The following is a 20,939-nucleotide window of genomic DNA, read 5'->3' on the forward strand; positions in this document are numbered from 1 at the left end:
TTAAGAAGGGAAAAGTAGAATTCATCTTACCCTTTCCTTCCTCATCACTTGCCAAGTTCTTCTGATTATGTGGTATTACAAAGTTAGGTTACCCTGGTTTTCCTGCAAAAGGAAAGAGGTCAAGGGTGTTCACTTTGACTTAGTAGAGAAAGGAAAAGAAGACATGTATTTCAAACATTTAGTTCAAAGTATTGTATTTAGATAAATACAGAAATATAGATCATCAGAGATTCACAGTCTTTCATCCGTAGTTTCTCCTGAGGCAACATTTGAGAAGGTAGTTACTTAACTAATTTCTTACTCTAGAAAGCAAAAAGAGTATGTACCACTCCCTAGCCATCCTTCTCATTTTGAAAGACAGAAATGTATTTTGAACTATAGTCGCACAATATCTATATATTGTAGAAGCAATGCAAACTGTTCTTTTTGAATTTTTAAATACTTAAATAATTATTTCATAATTCTCTTCAAAAATGTTATTTTCAAAGGACAGAGTGATCAACAAATTAGGAGTAACTAAAAAGAAAAGGATCAGGGATAACAATATGGCAGTGTAAACAGAGGTTAGGCTTTGCAGCAAAGGGAAATAGCACCTTGGGAAGATAACCTAAACTCATGCTGGCTGAATACAGTGATCCCATTAAGACATATGGAATCTGATTTCCTAGAAATCTTTTCAGAGTGAGTCAGATGACACAAGAGGCAGACCACAAAGCTAGTCAGCTCAAAATTTTTCTGATGCCAAAGCTACATCAAATCATTGCACGTTGTCATTAAAAGCTTTCACAGACAAACGCAGTGGCAAAACCAAGACACTTGAATTCAGTAATGTTATTTCTTTACAATCAGCACATAAGTGCATATATTCCCTTAGCTTTGTTTTGGAATTCTTTGATTTATGTGGCAATATGCAGCAAAAACTCCTGTACTGCTTGGAAAATGTTAACCTCTGCATGTGGCAAGGGAAAAGAGGAGCATAGACTATCAGACTAAAGCCAAGAGACCCTCTCCTAACCAAACATGAGGGCTAAAATCTATTTATACTCTTAAAGTATAGGCAAACTTAAAAACGCATTGTAAAAAGACTGAGTTATTCCTGAAATCTGTAGGCAGTTTGCAAAGGACCTGTTGTCTTGCAGAAAGACACAAATTTTATTTGTCCCAGCGCTAACATGAGATTCCATGAACTGACATAATAAACTGGTTTCCAGTCTGCTTTTTTTTTTTTTAATCATAGCCTGTCAGTTCTCAGAAGGATTCTAACTTGTCTGTTCTTTGTAATTTTCCATTCTGGAAATTAATGTATCAAGCATGATTGCCCAAATAACAGGCATTTCTTCTCCTGTGCCAATAAGAGAGGATGAAGATGAGGATGAGCACAGATAGAGCAAAAGACTGCACAGGCAGATCAAATGCATCAAAAAGCAAAGCTTTTAGATTATGTTTGTATTTTCATCTGTATGTGGCATATAAGATTACTGGAAAGCACTGTGTTTCATTTTCGCACAGTTGCATCTACTGGCTCCTGGCATGCAAATTCCCAGTTGCTCTCTTCACTGGGTGATCTCCTGCTCTGGAGGTCTCATCCCAGCAGTTCTCAGTTAGGTTGTTAATGTTGATACCCCTGTGGTGGGAATCACCCTGGCTGGTGTTCCAGTTAGCTCAGCATATCTTTGGTGGTCAAGTTTCTTTTTTAGTGCACAGCCCTCGAGAGTGTTCCAGGCTCAGTGCAAGACAAAGAGAGGCTAGAGAGCAAGCCACTGCTTTACAGATAAGTCTAGGATTAATCCTGGTCCTAAGAAAGGTGACCCATCCTGTCTGTCTCAGCACTAAGGGGCAAAGCTGCTACTTTGTTTGGTCTTTGATGTACTTAAATTCCTCAAAACTTTTGGGAAACTCAGACTGTCTTTATGTTTTCATTTAATGGCATTTGTTAGTAGGACATAATTTAAATCCACCATTGCCAGTTATCTAAGTGTTTCTTAACCTTGTGGGTGTCACTGTGGGGTATTTTTGTTTGGGTTTTTGTTTGTTTGTTCTTGTTTTTAAAAGGACAAATTATTTTATGGCTGTATTTCTTAAATGTCAAGGAGGATTTGGACAAGCTCAAGGCATCTGATTAAAATTATATACTGAAAATATTACTGTTCTTATTCATCTGCCCCAAAAGTCCTGAGCAGCAGTGGTTTGACTGTGAGGCAGCGGTGTCCTGTCCGCATGCAGATCATCCTGTGAACCTTGACAGTTTTTGGCCTAGTGTACTATGGTAAAGAGTTTATGTTTTACTATGGAAAATGGAAGCAGAGCCGTAGGTGATACAGATTCTCCCCTGGATGTTCTTCAACAGTTCAGAAGCGCATCATAAAAATCTATTGAAGGAAGATGTGGCTCAGGGATTTCTGAAAATGCTCTTGTCCTTGAAAGGTACAATGGATTCTCACCTCTCCCCTTCATGGAACTTAATTGTTGTGAAAAAAAACATGCTTGATGCTAACATACAATTTTTTGCTTTCTCTTACCTTTCTTTCACCTCCCTGTTTCTGCAGCTGATATTACCAGAACGATGTGCTTTCACTTATTTTACTGTTGCATTTGAAAGTCAAGAACCAACAAAATATGCACAAAAATTCACTGTGACAAATCCAATTGTTCAAACTTATTTGGCTGTCAGCATCGGCACAAAAGGATGCAGAAGTGTAGAATTATGCTGTTCTGTGCTTGGCATTTAATTAATTCATTATTCTGAAATTAGATTACAGTGAGATGAGTTTACTTACAGTAGCAGAAACAAAAGTAGACCTTACAGCTTCTCTCCTCTCTGACTAGTGCTTTCTGTTATGATGTTTCTGGATCTTAAAATTCTAACAAAATCCTTTAGAAGTGTGTGTTTGCAAGAGAGCATGAGGCAGACTAGAGTTTAAAATTTATATTCACTGAACCACAGAATGGTTAGGTGGGAAGGGACCCCTGGAGATCACCCAGCCCAAGCCTCTGCTACAGCAGGCTCTCCTCGAGCAGGCTGCACAGAGCCACGTCCAGGTGGGTTCTGAATGTCTCCAGAGATGGAGACTCCACAGCCTCTCTGGGCAGCCTGTCCCAGGGCTCCATCACCCTCAAGGCAAGGAAGCTCTTCCTCACATGCAGACGGAACTCCCTGTGCTGCAGTTTGTGCCCGTTGCCCCTTGTCCTGTTGCTGGGCACCACTGAACAGAGCCTGGCCCCGTCCTCTTGGCACCCGCCCTTAAGATACTTGTAGACATTGATAAGATCCCTGCTCGGTCTTCTCCAGGCTAATCAGGCCCAGCTCTCTCAGCCTTCCCTCATGAGGGAGATGCTCCCATCCCCCCATCATCTTCGCAGCCCCCACCGGACCCTCCCCGCTGGACCCTGTCTCTCTTCAGCTGGGGAGCCCAGAACTGGACCCAGCACTCCAGATGCAGCCTCCCCAGGGCAGAGCAGAGGGGGAGGATCACCTCCCTCGACCTGCTGGCCACGCTCCTTCTTGTGCCCCCACCGGCCCCTTGGCCACGAGGGCACACTGCTGGCCCACAGGCAGCTTGGTGCCCACCAGCACTCCCAAGTCCTCCACAGAGCTGCCTCCCAGCAGGCCAGCCCCAGCCTGTACTGGTGCATGGGGCTGTCCCTCCCCAGGGGCAGGACCTTACGCTTGCCTCGGTTGAACTTCATGAGGTCCCTCCCTGCCCAACCCTCCAGCCTGCCCAGGTCTGGCTGAACGGGCAGCGCAGCCTCTGGGGTATCCGCCGCTCCTCCCGGTTTTGCATCATCGGCAGACTTGCTGAGGGTACGCTCTGTCCCCTCACCCAGGTCATTGATGAGGAAGTTGAGCAGAACCGGACCCCGCACTGACCCTGGGGAACCCCGCTAGCTACAGCCTCCAGCTCAACTCTGTGCCGCTGATCACAGCCCTCTGAGCTCTGCCATTCAGCCAGTTCTCAACCCACCTCGCTGTCCACTCATCTAACCCATCCTTCCTGAGCTTACCTGTGAGGGTGTTATGGGAGACTGTGCCAAAAGCCTTGCTGAGGTCAAGGTAGACAACACCCACCACCCTCCCCTCATCTACCCAGCCAGCGATTCCATCGCAGACGGCTGTTAGGTTGGTCAGGCATGATTTCCCCTTGGTGAATCCATGCTGACAGTTCCTGATGACCTTTTCCACCACACACTTTGAGATGACCTCGAGGATGAGCTGAACATCACCTTTCCAGGCATGGAGGTGAGGCTGACCAGCCTGTAGTTGCCTGGGTCCTCCTTCTTGCCCTTTTTGAAGGCTGGAGGGACACTGGCTTTCCTCCGGTCCTCAAGCACCTCTCCTGTCCACCGTGATGTCTCAGTGATGTTGGGAAGTGGCTTAGCAATAACATCTGCCAGCTCCCTCAGCACTGCGGGGTACATCCCACCAGGGGCCAAGGATTTGTGGGTGTCGAGTTCCCTTAAGTGATCTCTAACCCGATCCTACTTGACCAAGGGAAAGTCTGCCTTTCTCCAGACTTCCTCTCTTGCATCCAGGGTCTGGGAAACCTGAGGGCCGGCCTTGGCAGTGAAAACTGAAGCAAAGGCAGCATTCAATAACTCTGCCTTCTCTGTGTCCTTCGTCACCAGGGCACCCACCTCATTCAGCAGCAGGCTCCCATTTTCCCTAGTCATCCTTTTCCTGCTGATGTACTTGAAGAAGCCCTTCTCGTAAGCTATTCTGCTTATGACAGGTACTCTTCATCTGGCGTCTGGAGTGGTTGTATTGCTTCAGTACTATTTCCAAGAATCCTTTGATTGGCTTCCTGAGGACTGTTATCACTTTGGTGGATGAAGACCTACATTCTTGGAGTCCCACAGTGTCAGTGACCTAGCAATGCTGCTGAGGGGCCACAAAAGGAAAACACTGCCTATTGAATTTGGCTCACGTCAGGTTTGCTTTTCTCCATACGTGGCTTTTTGCAGATTCTTCCAGGTCTGTAGCTAAGTAGGTAATTATTTTCAGTGGACTGCCTGGAAAAAAAATATGTATTTTTTAAGCCCCTGTGTCTCATTAATAATTTCTGCTTTTTCTGCTTGGAAGCCTTTATCTTGTAGGTTTCTGTTTATTTCTTCTTCATGCACATCTGAGTCTTTCTGTTCTTTTCTCAGTCAGATGTCTCCTGTCCTATTTCTTTGTAACTCCAGACTTTCTTAAACCAGATCTATGACTGTCTCCTCATACCATGTGTTTGTGAATCTTCTAGTGGCAGCTTTGCAATCTTTTGTGGAGAGTGCAGGAATGTCTGTGTTAAATGTTGCCTGGTTTTGAGAAAGCTCTTGCGTTATGATACATTTATATGCTTCCTCTGTGCAGCTGTTACTTTTTTTTTTTCTTCCTGATAGGTTCTTTTTATTAATGTATTTTATGACAGGTGTTGTTAGTGGCAAACGAGAAGATGCCTGAACTCTGATTAGCACTTGTACTAAGCAAAGGCTTTGCAGAAGCAAAGGGCTTGGAATTTGGTGATGTCCCCCTCCTCTACAACTTTTTTGCTGACTCCCAGGTATTTCTTAAGTATTTCCTGCATTTTTTTTTACTTAATGCTTTGATTTTAGAAGTGGCTTTCCAGCTGGTGAACGGTTCACACTTTCCTCTGAGGACAGGTGGTTTCACCACAGCAGAAAACAGGGCTCATCATAGGTTTAGGAAGTGAGCCTGTCTTCCCTTTGTGAGTTGTGCAGTTTCAGGGGGAGCCTTGAGGTTCACAGAACGGTGTGTGCACGCACACCAGCTGCACACCCGGGCTACTCCCCTGGTTCACGGCACGTCCCTCCCGCTGCTCCCTGGCCAGGTCAGAGCGGTTGATTTGGGGGTGCTGGGGCCCTGTATCACCACTCTACTCACAGCACCGTGGCACCGAGGACAGACAGGGGTCGCGCGGGTGGCTGTTGGGGCTGGGCTACAGACACCTATCTGCATCCTACTCCTCGTTAGTATAGTGGTGAGTATCCCCGCCTGTCACGCGGGAGACCGGGGTTCGATTCCCCGACGGGGAGAAGGGGTTGCGTTGTCTTTTACCCCTGGCCGGGGAGCGCTCTTGCTTCAGCATGCAGGGAGGCCCCTGTGCCGTGTGCAGGTGCGCCGAGCCGTTGGGAAATGGCTTCTACGGACGGGCAGAGAAAAATGACAGTTCTGAAAGTCTCCCTTTTAGCAATTCTCGTCAGCCAGGTTAATTCCCATGCTGCTCTGCCAGAGGTCCTTGAAACGACGCGCTGATGTGGTCTTTAAAAATAGCGGGCGCGGTAATGCTGTGGGTGCAGCTACTAGCAGCAATTGCACCCACGGTGTGTTCTTAGGAGGGCGTGAACTGTACGCATGTGCAAAATATGCTATGCATGGGCCGGTTAGCTCAGTTGGTTAGAGCGTGGTGCTAATAACGCCAAGGTCGCGGGTTCGATCCCCGTACGGGCCAGTGGTGTTTCATTTTCCCCATCCCCCCCTTGGACGGAAGATTGCCAGCTTTTACTGAATGGTTTGGGGTTTTTATTATTGTAATTATGTTTTAGAAGAAGGGGCATAAGACGAAATGAACGCAGTAGTCCCCAAGAGGAACCTTGATTTTGGTGATCAGAGAGCAGAAAATGTGAGCCCAGCCTAGTGGGGTACCTGCACAGGCACTGGGACAGCCACCACCCACAGACCAGAAACCTGTCAGAGGTGATATCATATGATGTCATAGTGCAAAGGCAGACCCATTTCTGCATCACACCTTGCTAGTATAGTGGTGAGTATCCCTGCCAGTCATGTTGGAGACTGGGGTTTGACCCCCCCAATGAGGAGGGAGGTAGTGGTAGTACAGTACTCAGAGTGAGGGAGAAAGGGGACCACCGCCTTTCCTTTTCCCCATGAGAGGAATAAAATCAGCTCACTCAGTGCTGGGAGCAGTGTGAAGTGCTATTTGGACAACAGCCAAGAGCTTCCTGATCTCTTCCTGACCTGTCTTGATCACAGCTGAGATGCACAACACTGAAAGACTTTTTCCTCAAAATAGACAGCCAGTCCTGCACACTTACCAGGTGAGACCAGGACCCCAACCCAGAATCTCCCAATTACTGGTCACTTAAGTCATGCTACTGCAGCACATCTTAAAACATTCTCCCCTGCTGAAGTCAGTGTGGATAGCATCAAAACACATGCAATTAAGTACCACCTTTTTCACAACTTCCTGAAAACAGGTTTAAAATCATGCCCAATGTTCCCTTTATTCTTTAAAAAAATATTTCTGAAACATCCCGACATGTTCAAAGAGTAAGCAACCCGATTTAGGCACAGATAATGCTTTCAATTCACTGGGAGAACACAGTAGTTTGCAGTTTTACAGTCAAACACATCAGTTGAGGAAGTTCTTAAGAGCATGCACAGTAGTCCTGCAAGGGTATCGCCAGTCCTTCACAAGGCAGCATATCAACAGGGGGTGACAACATTAGCTGATCAATCTTAAAAGAATGAGTTCACATATTTACAAGTTACAACAAGTCTACAGCATTATTAAGGCACCAGGTAAGAGTATAAATAGCTATACTGAAACACCATGCAACAGCAGTTCGAACAAGCTGGTTTGCAGGCGTTCCTGTTCTTTCATAATGGCTCAGTGTAAGCAATCCATCTTGTTCACATTCCATGTCAATGCACCCAGTCTTTGGGATTGCGCAGAACCTCCAGGATTTCTGCTTCTTTCGAGCTCTGTGGAGGGCTGTGCATGTATTCCCACCTGCAGCAAGAGGGGAAAAATCACTCAAGACTGCCACCTCTCTGGCACCAGGCTGTGTTTGGACTTTAATCACTATTTCTGACAATGCAAAGCTACATACACAGTTGATACTCCCAGATCAGGTGACAGATATGACTACAAATCATTAAGTTCCCAGTAAGAACAAATAATAACACCAGAATAGACAGAAGAAATGTTAACTCAGTCTTCTTCCCAACTTCTGGAAAGGCTGGAAGAACAAAAAACAAAAAACAAAAAAACAAAAAAAAAAAACCAAAAAAAAGGAAAGAGCATTGCCCCCTACCCCACAATGCATGCACATTTATTTACCGAGATCTTTTAGCAGTCTCAGGACATGCTAGTTCACAAGGAAGACAAGCAAAAAAGGAACCCAGACAATTCTGACCATGAGGACATAAGACCTCGTTTTTCCAGAAGCTGGGCTGGCAGCCCTACAAGTCCTTGCTGAATCTTGGTTTTAAAAACAAAGATGATGAGAGGCCGCTTTTTGTTGAAAAGACACTTAGAAGAGGCATCACAGAGGAAGAAAAGTGTCAGCAGTCACAAAGGGATAGGTACAATGTTTTTCCATTTTTCTTCCCCAGGAAGGATCCATTCATGCTGTGAAGTGAGTTGTTTATGCTGATGAAAACAAGGAAAGCCCAATCACCGCAGCAATGAAATCAAAAGGTAGGACTGTGCTATACCACCAGGCCAGGAACACATCTAGTGTTGGCAGTGGGATGAAGCTGTATGGTGAGAATGGGACTGCCTTCATGGTTAACGGGTACCAGGCAAAGGTCAGTTTTCCTAGTGGACAGAGGTCACCAATGAAGTTTATGAAATTCCTAATAGAGCCTGTGCTACTCAGCATATCCAAAAGCACCCTAAAAATGGGAGTAAACTGTAAATGTCAGAGTTTGCTGATATTGCAAGATTAAGCAAGATAGGTTGAAACCTAAAAAGGAAATTGAAAAGAGTTACTATTGAGCCAAGCAACTGAGCAGTGGAACAGCAGGTGAAATTCACTGTTGATTGATCTGAAGTGATGCACTCAGAAAAAGTTACATACACACTGAGAGGTCAAGTTAACTTTCATTGCCCAGAAAAGATCCTGGCATCGTAACAGTTCCATGGAAAAGCCAGCTCAATGCGTAGCAGCAGTCAAAACAAGCAAACAGCATATTAGGATTATGAAAGGAATAATCAACTGAAACATTATTATGCTGCTGTAGCACATCTGCATCTTGGATACACATATGTAGCTTACGTTGTCTGTTCCTTATCCCCAGTTCAGAAAGGGCATGGAAAATTTAAGCCCAGAGAAACTGGCAAATGTGATCAAAGGTATGGAACAGCTACTGTACAAAGATTAGAAAGGGCAGGACTTGTCAGCCTGGAAAACTGACAATTAAAAAACCAGAAGCCTGTAAAATAAGAACTGTTAGGAAGAAAATGAACAGGAAGAAAATCTGGTTACTCACTGGAAAGTCAAATGAGGTCATCAGGTGCAAGTAGAAAACAAAGAGGCACTTTTTCATACAACACCCAGTTAAGCTGGAACTCCATACCACAGGCTTGTCAGGACTGCCAGAGGCTCACATGGTTTAGAAAAAAGGTACTAAACAAAACCCCGTGGAGCGAGGTGGGGAAATCTATCAAGTAGTACTAAGCACAAAAAACATACCACTTTTTTTTTTTCTTCTTTTTTTCCAGAAATGTCTAAGTCACACATGACTGGCAACTGAATGAGTATAGCAGACCAGAGAAGTATCTGCATGTATTTGGCCAGTTCTTGTATCAGGCACAAACTAACCACTGTTGAGAGACTGGGCACCAGGACAGACCTTTGATTTAATCTTATATAAAGTATTCTAATAGGAACAGTGCCTACTTGCAACTCCACGTAACTATGCCCTTACCTTGCAGTTAGTGGCAGAGACATAAGAATGCTTTCAATTCTTGATCCTGGTGTTAGAAGGCCAAACTTTGTACCTCTGTCATAAACCAAGTTGAACTCTACGTACCTATAGGAAGAGAAGACATTCAACAGAAAAACAAGGTTATTATCAGAAGTTGGTTGTGCCTTCTTCAGCTAGCAGACATCAAACAAAACCAGCATGTCTTTCTGCTGTGATGGGTGTCAGAATGAACCCTGTTTTGAGGCCAACTCTTCTCTAGCATCCCCTTGCATAGGAATGCATGTGTGACTTTTCTGCTCCACAAGGCACAGGAAGTAACGGCCTTAGCTAACAGGCTAGGGCAGGCAAACTTCAAAGGAGAGCATTCTGCATGGTGCTATACTAGCTTACTTCTCCCAGGCCTCAACCCTGCTGGCAAGCTTGACACCAAGTTTAGCTTGGTTATGCTAGTCCTCTTTTGCGTGGTGGTGTCAGACATTAAAAGGAGCCTTAAAGGAACTGGAAAGGACCACAGGAAAAACTCTGCGGTGCAGTCCTTCGTGCTGCAGGACACATAAGCAGCAGGGTCAGGACAAGATCTTCTGTTTCTTGGGGAGATCTGGAAAGCAGCAGAAGCCAAACAGCTTCAGAGTACTGGCTAGGACTTGTAAGTGCTAGAATAGACAGTTTTCTGCATAGGAACAGAGCAGTGACAACTGAGCAGGTGTTATCTTACCAACCAGTACTGAGGTACTAGTACTTTAACAGAGGTAACAGAAAGGGAGGAGCTCTTACCTATTTGCGGAAATGGAGAGCTTTACTCTCCTGGTTTCAGCTGGGACAGAGTTAATTTTCTTACTAGTTGGTGCAGTGCTGTGGTTTGGATTTGGTGTGAGAACAATGTTGATAACACACCGATGTTTTCAGATGTTGCTTGGCAATGTTTATACTAAGTCAAGGACTTTTTAGTTTCTCAGGCCTTGCCAGCGAGAAGGCTGGAAAGGCACAAGAAACTGGGGAGGGTAACAGCCAGGACAGCTGACCTGAACTAGCCAAAGAGGTATTCCACACCATGGGACATCACGCTCTGTATATAAACTGGGGGGAGGCTTGGCACCCCACAATACTGCACCAGCTACTAAGAAGAAAATAAGCTCTATCCCAGCCAAAACCAGGATATACCCACAGACTGGATCCTGAAAGCCCAGCGCTCCCAGGAACTGTCCCAACAAATTAAGCATATATACTAATTTGAGTAACTGCTGCAGGCCCGTGATATAAACTTGAATGCTTACACCCTTTCTATGCCACTCCCACAGATTTCTCTGCTGAAGAGGCAGAAACCAAAGACGCCCTTATTCTGCACAAGGCATGTGTATTCTCATTTCTCCATATGCTTACACAATCGCAGGACATAGAGAAAGGAGTACAACTGTTATCTACCGATGTGCTTAAGCTTTTGCAGAATTTACAGTTGTTCATGTTAATAATAAGCATCCTCCTAAATCTTTTACATTTCAGTGACTTTGGACCATGCCAAAATAACAAAACCCCTCTGTACCTTCATTCCTTTACAAAGAGTTCACCATGTCTTCATTTCAATGCCAAGAGAAGATGGCATAAATATGTACGTAAGAAGCTGCAAGTACTCTTGGGTACAGTTATTTCATGACTTCCTGGGGTTTAGCTTCATTACTGAATAGGAAGCATGACTCCATCACCTTTACACGCATGTCACAGGGCAGCCTTATATCCCGTATCATTGGGCTGCAGGAGAGGGCAGGACCCAGGATGCCTAGCACACACTCCCCCCTTTGCCGGTTACAAAGCAGCAGCCTCTCTTGGATTTTGAAGGAGTTGGAGAGAAACTGGCATTTTGTATGGGTTGCTTGTGCTGCAACACGGGAGAGTGGGAGACACAGAAGAGGGTGTGGTAGTGCCTTCTTTGCACCCTCCTTGGCAATCTAGCATTGGATTTCAAAATTACTTCTGTACACAAAAATGCTGAAATTCTCTGGCGAGCTTTAGACCACTTCCACAAACATAGCCCACACCACAACAGGATGTAAACCAACAACCACGAAGTACTAGCTCATTTTTTTCTTTCCAGCGTAATCCACCTCATGTATTCTTTTGCTCCTTAGTACTCACCGTCCTCTCCGAAGCTGCTGCCATAGCTTTTCTTCTGGTGTGAAGGAGTCACGGAAGTGCCTTTTCACAATGGGAATGTAACAAGGCACAACAGCTTTGGCACAACTCTTCACAAACTGAAACGCTTCCTCCTTGGAGGGAGAGTCCACATCATCAAAGAATATGCCTCCAATCCCTCTTCGCTCGCCACGGTGCTTGATATAGAAGTAGTCATCGCACCTAGAAGAAATGGCAGATGGTTATTAACATGGTCCACAATATTCAAAGAAATGAACAGAACTCCAAACAGCTATGTGGCACAGGGCAGCACTAGTGAAATATTGACAAGAAGTCAGTCCCTGCAGTGCCAGGTGCCCTATTTTACTGACTGCTGAGAGCCAGGATAGTACAGAACCACCTGGAAAGCACTCCTGCATTCATTTAGAGTAGAAGCTCTGATTAAACAGTCTCTGCAAAGCTACGTATCACCACACAGTCACTGAACACATACCACTCAAACACCATGGCAGATGCTTCCATGTGGAGTGATCCAATCTCTAGTCCTCTACCTATGCCAATAAGGGGCACCTGATTTCAAAAATTCACCCTAAGGACTCCTTCTAGATTTCACTCCCAGAATTATACACAGATCCCAAATTATTTGTACAGCTTTCAGATGAACACAAACTTGGAAGAGAATCTCTATGCTTTTTGCTGTTCTAGTAAAAGAACTGATTTTCTGCATCAAAGTAAAAGAATCTAAAAACCCGTGACCAGATAAGAACACCACTGTCACTTAAGGAAAAAATCAAAAAGTGAGACAGCCTTCCTTGGAAAAAGTCTTTTTATTAGTTAAATTTGGAAGATGGAGTCATTCCAAGCAGTGGCTTTTCATAGCTCAGTTGAAGTTTAAGAAGGAGTAAGTGCAGTCTATCCTACAACAGGGAGGCAGTTAATCTCTTTTGTATTTACTGGGAGTATGTAGCTGTGCAATTACTATAAATTAGCCAATTCATTGTACTGACACCCTATCTTGCTTATAGTTGCTTGCTTGGGCAGCCATGCTTTGCAAGTCTTCACATCTACAAGAAATGGAAGAGAAGCAGGAAGCAGAAATCATCAAGAGCAAGGAAACCTTGCTGCCCTTTAGGACTAGTTTTCCATACATACATACATCCACAGTCGCTGTTCTCAAGCAATAGACATCCCATGGCCATAGCAGGAGAGACATGGATATGTAACAGATAACCTAAGCTATTTTTTTATTGACTGGGATGATCAGCTTTTATTTTATGGCAGTGGAAAGAGTTACGAAAAAAGGCTGAGTCAGAAATGCAAAAGACAAAAGCCTTACAAATCAGGAAGACAACATGGTAAACATTAATGAGCTTTTATGTTTGAGAAGGGTGGGGAAAGGGGCAATGCTAATTATTAGATGCACAGAGGAGATTCACCCTGCTTCAGCAGTGAGAACTGCATGCCCTTACACATAGCTGCTGCTTACAGAAAACACACTGGGGTTGAGAAAACTGCCTTTGTCCATGCGATACAGTTAGTCCTCCCCTGAGCTACCCTCAGACTATGAACAGGCATCCTTCTCTCTAACGCCCTGCAGCTAGCACTGCTAGCCTACTCAAGCTGCAAACAACTTGACCATTAAGGCAGACTCTCGGAACTACCATGCAGAAATTCCTCAGAAAGCAAGACTGTAGTCTTAAGGTTGTAAGATGTGCTTCTCTACTAAGTGGTTGCCACCTGAGTTACAACACTCACTTTATCTCCTGTCCTCAGACAAGACGTGGTAGCTTACAGAAGGGTAACCCCTCCTTCCTGGATACCACAACTCTTAGCAGATAGGATTATCAGACACAGAGCAGCAAGCCCCAGCTGAACAGTGAAGGATCTCATTGCTTGTATGTCTCAGCTCAAGAGCACTCAAAGTTTGCATCTTCAGAGAATATGCTGTTGAAATCTTAGTGAACGTGTCACTGGAAGAAAAGTACAGCTCCATCAAAATTATGAAGCTTCTACATTAAGGACAAGCTCCTTTACCTACCTGGCAAAGAAAAAAAAAATAGTCATGAAGGTCATACTAAAGGCAGAAATCTAGAGTGGGATTTTCAGAACTGCAGCGCTGGCCCAAAAGCTCACACTAAAGTCACACACATTTACCATGAGTTCGCTGTAAGCAGAATTTGTGCAAGTCCATGGGGCAAAAGTCTTGTCCTAGTCGTAACAGCAGAGGCTAAAAGGAATTTTTAAGTTGCCTAGTGAAGTCTGTGACTTACAAAATCTTGTAGAGTCAGCTTGGTTTTTATTCCAGCTATAGACAGGATCTTAGTTGTCGACCGTCTGATTTGAAAAACTCAGGCATCTAAATAAGAGATTGTTTTATACTACATTTTGTCCTAGTACACATCTGCTGATTTTCATTAGGGTTTGCTGATACCTTTCAAAAGGCAGCAGAACCTACTCTTCCTAGAGTACACTTAATTGGCAATATCCAGTGCTGCCTTCTGCTCCCACAAAAGGAATCCAAGAGCATGTGGGGAGAACATACCATTTCTTGTACTTGGGGTACAGCTTCAGATCATGCTTGTCACAGGCTTCTTTCAGAGTCTTGTGAAAATGAACAGCATCCTCTTCATTCAAGTAAGTTGGAGTGAGGTCAGTCCCACCACCAAACCACCACTGCTTAGTTCCTGTAGGAGAGAGGCAAGCAGCAACACTTTTCTTTTAAACATCAAAACAGCAGTATGTTGCTAGTGCTTCACCAAGAACTAACAACTACTTTCACAATACAAAACAAAATCATTATTCAGTGGTGTCCCCTAAACCTCAATCATGAAAAATCTGAGTTTGAGGTAGTGCAACGACCAGTGACTTCAGGAAAACGTGAAACAAATTCCAAAGCAGTGAAAACCATTTTTCAGTATTTTAGATGGCTGACACTGACTACAGGATATCAATTTCACAAGATGGGCTAGCAACTATTCAAGAATCCAGAAAAATTTCAGTGCATGCCAAATAAAGGGAACATAATTATTAAATCCAGGGAAGTAATTGACTAGAAATGATCCGTAATGCTCTGGCAAATTAACTGAAAGAAAATTGAGCTTCTGACAGTACATAATGCTGTCACAAGGTACAGATGGCCTCTCGGCATTTGACTATCTAGCCTGAAGTCCCACTTCTGACAGTTGCAGACACTTAGGGAAAAAAGGCACACTGCACTTAGGAGAGCAATGTTTCTGACAGTACATCCCCCCAGCTGCTGAGACAAAGGTATGTCCTGCCCAGAATGCTTATCAGTCCTTCACAGACCTTTCTTCTACTAAATTCTAGAATTGCTTCTTTGAGTATGTTTTCCATATATTCATAACCTACTACATTTTAAGTTAAATCTGAAACCCCTGGTGTACTCTGCAAAAAGTAAACTGCAAACTCCTTTACTCCCCCAGATGCACACTCATTTTGCAAATGCGCAAACAAAAGGCACAGAGATTGAGATCCGGTGCTGCACAGCTGGGAACAAACCTGGACTAGTTCTTAACCTCTTATTCTAGCCATGCGTTCATGCTTCCTTCTTGTGGAGCCATACATTTCATAGTACATCATTCAATTAAAATTCTTACCATCTGCTTCTTCAATTTCAAAGTATCTGTAGTTGAAGTGCATTGTTGGAACGTGAGGGTTCTTTGGATGGATAACAGAGCTCACACCCATGGCACAAAAAGGCAGCTTCCCTAGAAAAAAAGGTGAACAGAAAAAAACCTTCAGTTTTTCAAATAACTCAATTTATTACCATTTAAAGAACATCATTGTTTTTCCTTAGGTTTCAAGTTACTGTTCCACTACAAGAAGCTCTCACGTTGAGTCACCATAATTATTAACCGTTGTGCAATTTACTTCTCATTTTCCCACTTCTATGCACTTAATTAAATGCTTTTTTTGGTGTTTGTCCTAAAATGCGACCATATGTTAGCGCACCCATCAGATGAAGACCACTTAAAACATAAGGCACTGCTAAGGCTTTCCACCACCCTCAGTCCTCCCAGTTGCCCCGTGCGGCACAAACGGGGGTTGAATCCTCTTCAGCCTTCTGGTGTTTCTGGCTCTCTCCCTCCACCTCCTTGGTGCACAGTGCCCACCACGTTTCCCTGCGGAGCTGCAGGTCCTCACTGACGAACAGCTTGCCGCCTCCGGTACGTCGCTGAAAGCAGCGAGCCGGCGGCAGAGGCGCCGCGGTACCTGCGGCAGGGGTACGGGGGCCGCCGGCCGGGCGTCCGCTTAGAGCCCTCCCGCCGCCCGCTCCGAGGGCGGCCGCTGCCACCGGAGCCCGCGCCGCGGCCCCAGACCCCCTCCCCGGCGCACACCTTACCGTCCCGGGCCTTCAGAGCCTTCCCCCGGCTCCGCATCTGCCGCGCCGCCTCCTCGGACAGGAGCCCGAACACGACGGACACGTTGACACCCGCCTTCTCGAAGACCTCGCCGTCCTGCAGCACGCAGCTGATGCCGCCCCCGCCTGCCAACGCCAGGGTCAGCCCGAGCCGGGGCCGCCGCCCCCCAGGCTGCCCGTACCTGGGGCGACCACCGCCGCCCCCCGTACCTTCCTTCCTCTCCCAGGTATCGACAGCGAAGGCGGCGCCGGGGTCCAGCGCGGCCAGGGCGCGGCACACCTCCCCTTGCGTCTCCATGATGAGCAGCTCCATGCGGCTCCGCAGCTCCCGCCGCCGCCGCCGCAGCTCCCGGAGCCCGCTCACCGGCGGCGCCATGAACCGCTGCCGCAGCTCCTCGTCCTCCTCGTCCTCCTCGGACGCCGCCATCGCGGCTTGCCGCCACAGCCCCAGCCCCAGCCCGCCCAGCGCTCCCGCCGCCGCCAGCGCGGCCCGCCGCCGCCCGCGGCCTGCCGCCACCCCCGGCGGCGAGAAACCAAGCGCTCGCCGCCCTGCAGCGGCGAGGAGGGCAGGCGAGCCGCGGAGGACCCTGCGGAGCAGCTGCACAGCCGCCGCCATTACGGGCACCAGCGCCGCAGGGCCGGCGGGGCGGGGCGGGCAGCGCACAAGTACGTGGGTCTGTACGCGGGTGCACGTGGGTGTCTGTGCGGGCGGGCGCGTCCGGGCTGGCTGGCGCGGGTGGCCGCGGGTCTGGCGCCGCTGCCCGGCCGGTGTGGGTGCCGCGGCTGGGAGCGGCGCGGCAGCCCGGCGCTGGGGGAGGGGCTGCTGTTCTTCCGCCCGTAAGGTATGTCGGCGGGCGGCGTGGGGTGACCCGGTCGGCCGGGTCAGCCGCTGGAGGCTGCGGTGTCCCGGGGGTGAGCCAGGGCTTGTACGGGGCTAGGCGCGGCACTGATTGGAGTCAGGATGCGTTTTCTTGAGCTATCCTGTAACCTGTGCGGAGTTCCTCGCCTGTGTTTTACACCTGCAGTAATGGCTTTCTAGAAAGTGTCTGGTTTGTGGGACCACCAGTTTCGTGCAATGGGAGTATTTCCCATGGATTTGAGAGGGCGTATGCTTACGCTGCCTTTGTTCTTTCTGAAGTTGAAGCACATTTTCTTTCCTGATAAAGTAAGAATTTGGAGTAACAAGGAGAAGGGTTATGTAGAGCCAGATGTTGAAAGGTACTGCACAGCACCAACTTACAGTTTAGAGTTTGATTTCCTTGGTGCTGACTTTAGCACCAGACCCACTAAAATTATTTCTGTTTTCTCAGCTGCCTTGACTTTGCCTGTATAAACAATGGGACAGCACAGCAAACAAACTAGCACAATGACAAAAGACTTTAGCAAGCAAATAAAATGACAATTTTCCTCAAGCAAACATATATGTGACAGTGCAGCTGTTGGTGATGGTACCATGCTGAACCTAGCTATGAAAGTTTTCTTTCAAATCAAACAGCTGATTTACTAATGTTTTATTTTTTTAAATAAGTGTACTATTATTTTCTAATGAGTAATGACACTTACTAAACCTGTCATTTGTTGAGGACCCATATGAGGGTTAGGCTGAGAAAAACAACTGCTACCTCAAAAGCCTAGCCCTGCAAAGTTTGTACTGTGGTATGGGACCGTTTGTTCCTTGGAAACGGTGAGCTTCTGGCATTTCACGACTGGTTTGCACCTGTAGTACCCAAGTGATATTGTATGAATTCACTGTAGGATAGAATAATGACATCCTCAATGTGTATTGTGTTTGTCAACATATTGTAATGCTATCCTGTTATTCGCCTGACACCTTGTGAGGCTGTTGACATCCTGTTATCTGTCTACCTGTCGGCATTCATCCCCTGTGTATTGTGTGTCTGCAGACACCTTGTGAGGCTGTGCACATCCTGTTATCTGTCGGCATCTTAACACCCAAGGAGGAAAGACAGATAGCAAGAGCTGATTGAAAACAGCCAGCTCAGCGTTTTTTGGCAAAAGGTGAAAAGTACACCTTGAGGAAGACCTACGGCCTTCCTCCCAAAGACAACCGCTCACGTCCCAAGGACCCCTGCCCACAATTCTTGGAAGAATTTGCGCAGGCAAAGGACTGATAAGCTAATTAACATACGAAGCGAGAGTAGGTGGGTTTAGGTAATGACTATGTATAGGCGTTAATTGAATAGTCATTGTTTTATGGTATAAATATAAGATAGTTAGTTACTTTAGACATGCATGTTAGGCGGAAGGATCCCCCATGCATCCAGCGCTGCCAATAAAGGATACTTAGTCACTAAGAAATTTTGACTTTGTTCTTTAAATCACAAGAGGAGATCAGTTTCAAGGGTGGCTCTGTGGAAGGCAAGGAGTTTTGTCCCTGATATGGATCAGGGCTTCGCTATCTGTCTTTTTCTTTTTTTTTTCCCTTTTTTTCCCCCTTTCTTTCATTGTAGGGCAATTTGGAGTGAGGGAGGGGAGGTCTTGTATAAAGTGATAATGTTCACTCGAAGACTTAGTCTATTTGCTCATTTCTGATCTGATTCTACACTTTGGCAGCAGAGGATGCTGTGAAGCCGCTGAAGCTGTGCAAGTAAGAACAGGAGGAAACCTCTGAGCTGGGCTTTTCTCTGCCGTCAGCTGGAGGACAGGATCCCTGATGAGCCAGGAAACCTGAACTGCTGGAGGAGGACTGAGGGAAGGAGTGTGTTATTTGCAGGAGAGGTCAGTGGCTCAGGGACAAGGGCGCTACCATCTTAGAGGCTGTGGTAAGCCTGCTAAATATGGTTGCACTAAGCAGCTCTTCCCAGGGTTCTTTATCTAGGGCTAGCTGTGATAGCTCGGTTTCTTCTTGAATTGTGTCCACTGAATTTACCTAAACATTTTCGTGATAACTACTTACAGTAGTAAAGCTCTCCTTTTTGAGTATGTTTCTTAGACACTACTATAATGGAAAAAATAAATAAATGCTGAGGCCAAAAGACATGTAAAATGCATTCATGCTGATGAGCATTTAATTATTTTTTTTTCTTATTAGGTTGAGTGCAAACTTTGATAGGTAACATCTAGTAATTCAGCTGGATGGTGTAAGAAACTATGGACTAGGGTATTGTTTATTAAGATTTATGTTAAGCCCAATGTAAAGATTAGGCAACAAAAGATAAGATAACCGCCAGGTGTCCAGGATGCCGCTTGTGCATATGAATGAAGGGTCAACACCTCCACTACTTCATGAACACGAAAGTAAAAAAAAAAGGTATAAAAAGGGACTGTTTGAACTGCTCAGGACGGCAGTTGGCGGAGCGCAGACTCCCCTGTCGTCCAGCGCTGTTTTTGCTCATATTCTACTTGCTATAATTAATAAAAATTTTAATTGGATTATGATCTATTGTGGTCTCAATTTATAACAATTCTGGTGCCATGACTCGGATAAGGAACGGTGGGCTTTGGTCCTCCGGGGAGGCGCCCCGCGACATTTCGCGGCCCCGCGACCAACAGCTTACTCCAACCTTACCGACGAACCTAAATTCTAGAATAATGAGCAAAGGAGAAACCGGTAAAATCCCATAAAAATTCTGTGCACGGGAGTCCGGACGAAGACGCAGGACGCGTAAGTATATTGCGAATTTGTTCGCGGGTTTGCCGTTCGGGCGGGATTGGGTTTCCTGGAATATAACGAGTGAGTGTATGTTTGTGGATATTCCAGAAGATGGGGGCGAAGGGCAGCAAGCCTTCGACTCCCATGGGAAGGGTACCCATTGTACCTAAGAATACCCCTCTGGCATATATCTTAGACAATTGGAGATATTTCCCTGGAACTCTAGGGAAAGATAAGCAGAAGATGATAGAATATTGTACTAAGATATGGGGAGGGAAGAAAATTTCTAAAAATGTCTTTTGGCCAGTCTATGGGTCAGAAGAAGATTGGGTAAGACAGCAATTAAACCTCTGAGTTAATAATAAAAAACCCCTTAACCCGGAGGAGAGTCGATATGCGGAAGTGTGGCTAGAAAGAGCGGGAGCTAGACTTTACCCACTGAATGAAATAAAAACTAAACAAAAGAAAAAGCAGGAAGAGTTGGACGAAACCCTTCTAACGCCCCGTCCTTACATTCCTCCTCCTGCTCCCGCAGAGGTCCCCAGAGCGCCCACTCCCCCACCAGAGTCGGAACAAGGGTCTCCCCCTCTTCCTAGACGCATAACTAGAAGTCAGAAAGGGGCAGCTCAGATGTACCCCCTAAGGGAAATACCCATGGGGGGACCTCAACCTGTGATCGGATATATTTCCGTACCCCTAAACTCGGCTGACCTACGAGATTTTAAAAGAATTGAGATGGGAAACTTAATTGAGGACCCACTCGGAGTGGCAGAAAGATTAAATCAATTTTTTTGGACCAAACCTTTATACTTGGGATGAGATGTAATCTATCCTTGGTCAATTATTTACTACCGAGGAAAGAGATATGATGACGAGCAGGAATGAGACTGTGGGATGCTCAGCATGGCTAGGAACCCCAAGCAGATATTAAATGGCCACTCCAAAGACCTAATTGGGATAATCAGGATCCAGTGCATAGAACTCATATGCAGTACCTGAGAACTATAGTAATTCAGGGGATTAGGGAAGCAGTACCCCGTGGCCAGAATATCAATAAAGCATTTAATGAAATGCAAAAGAAAGATGAAAGCCCTACTGAGTGGCTGGAACGACTGAGGGGAAAGCCCTTCAGCTGTACTCTGGGGTAA

The 20,939-nt window shown here is 45.9% G+C and overlaps 1 protein-coding gene, 2 long non-coding RNA genes and 2 other non-coding genes across 7 annotated transcripts in view; 4 read left to right on the plus strand and 1 right to left on the minus strand.

The window, feature by feature from the left end:
* The window catches only part of LOC129784329 (uncharacterized), an 11,522-nt gene extending 1,858 nt beyond the window's left edge, over positions 1-9,664 (plus strand). The window contains exons 2-4 of one of the 2 annotated variants that reach the window (XR_008746915.1): positions 2,348-2,424; positions 5,409-5,540; positions 8,354-9,664. This is a non-coding gene — a long non-coding RNA (uncharacterized LOC129784329). The remainder of the gene's footprint in view (positions 1-2,347; positions 2,425-5,408; positions 5,541-8,353) is intronic. The other variant, XR_008746916.1, reaches the window with a different exon arrangement.
* TRNAD-GUC (transfer RNA aspartic acid (anticodon GUC)) lies at positions 5,962-6,033 on the plus strand. The gene has a single exon. It is a non-coding gene; the product is annotated as a tRNA-Asp (tRNA).
* TRNAI-AAU (transfer RNA isoleucine (anticodon AAU)) lies at positions 6,376-6,449 on the plus strand. Its single transcript has one exon. It is a non-coding gene; the product is annotated as a tRNA-Ile (tRNA).
* On the minus strand, positions 7,214-16,850 carry CPOX (coproporphyrinogen oxidase). Its single transcript, XM_055802561.1, has 7 exons — positions 16,389-16,850; positions 16,161-16,304; positions 15,415-15,525; positions 14,340-14,481; positions 11,801-12,019; positions 9,671-9,775; positions 7,214-7,748 (listed from the first exon to the last, which is right to left on the minus strand). The coding sequence occupies exons 1-7, from the start codon at positions 16,792-16,794 to the stop codon at positions 7,661-7,663; spliced, it is 1,215 nt and encodes a 404-aa protein (XP_055658536.1). The 5' UTR covers positions 16,795-16,850; the 3' UTR covers positions 7,214-7,660.
* LOC129784330 (uncharacterized) lies at positions 16,728-18,497 on the plus strand. Of its 2 annotated transcripts, none has more exons than XR_008746918.1 (2): positions 16,728-16,844; positions 18,083-18,497. It is a non-coding gene; the product is annotated as an uncharacterized LOC129784330 (long non-coding RNA). The 2 variants fall into 2 exon arrangements; XR_008746917.1 differs by lacking the exon at positions 16,728-16,844 and adding an exon at positions 16,918-17,020.
* Positions 18,498-20,939: the final 2,442 nt, after the last annotated feature.

Source organism: Falco peregrinus, chromosome 4 (genome assembly GCF_023634155.1).
Source record: "Falco peregrinus isolate bFalPer1 chromosome 4, bFalPer1.pri, whole genome shotgun sequence".
In the NCBI taxonomy this organism is placed as follows: domain Eukaryota; kingdom Metazoa; phylum Chordata; class Aves; order Falconiformes; family Falconidae; genus Falco; species Falco peregrinus.

Coding starts and splice junctions, on each gene's coding strand:
- CPOX (XM_055802561.1), bottom strand. CDS start 16,794: ATGGCGGCGGCTGTGCAGCTGCTCCGCAGGGTCCTCCGCGGCTCGCCT. Junction 16,305..16,388: donor TACCTGGGAGAGGAAGGAAG/GTACGGGGGGCG, acceptor TGGCGTTGGCAG/GCGGGGGCGGCATCAGCTGC. Junction 9,776..11,800: donor CAGCAGCTTCGGAGAGGACG/GTGAGTACTAAG, acceptor CTCTTCCTATAG/GTACGTAGAGTTCAACTTGG.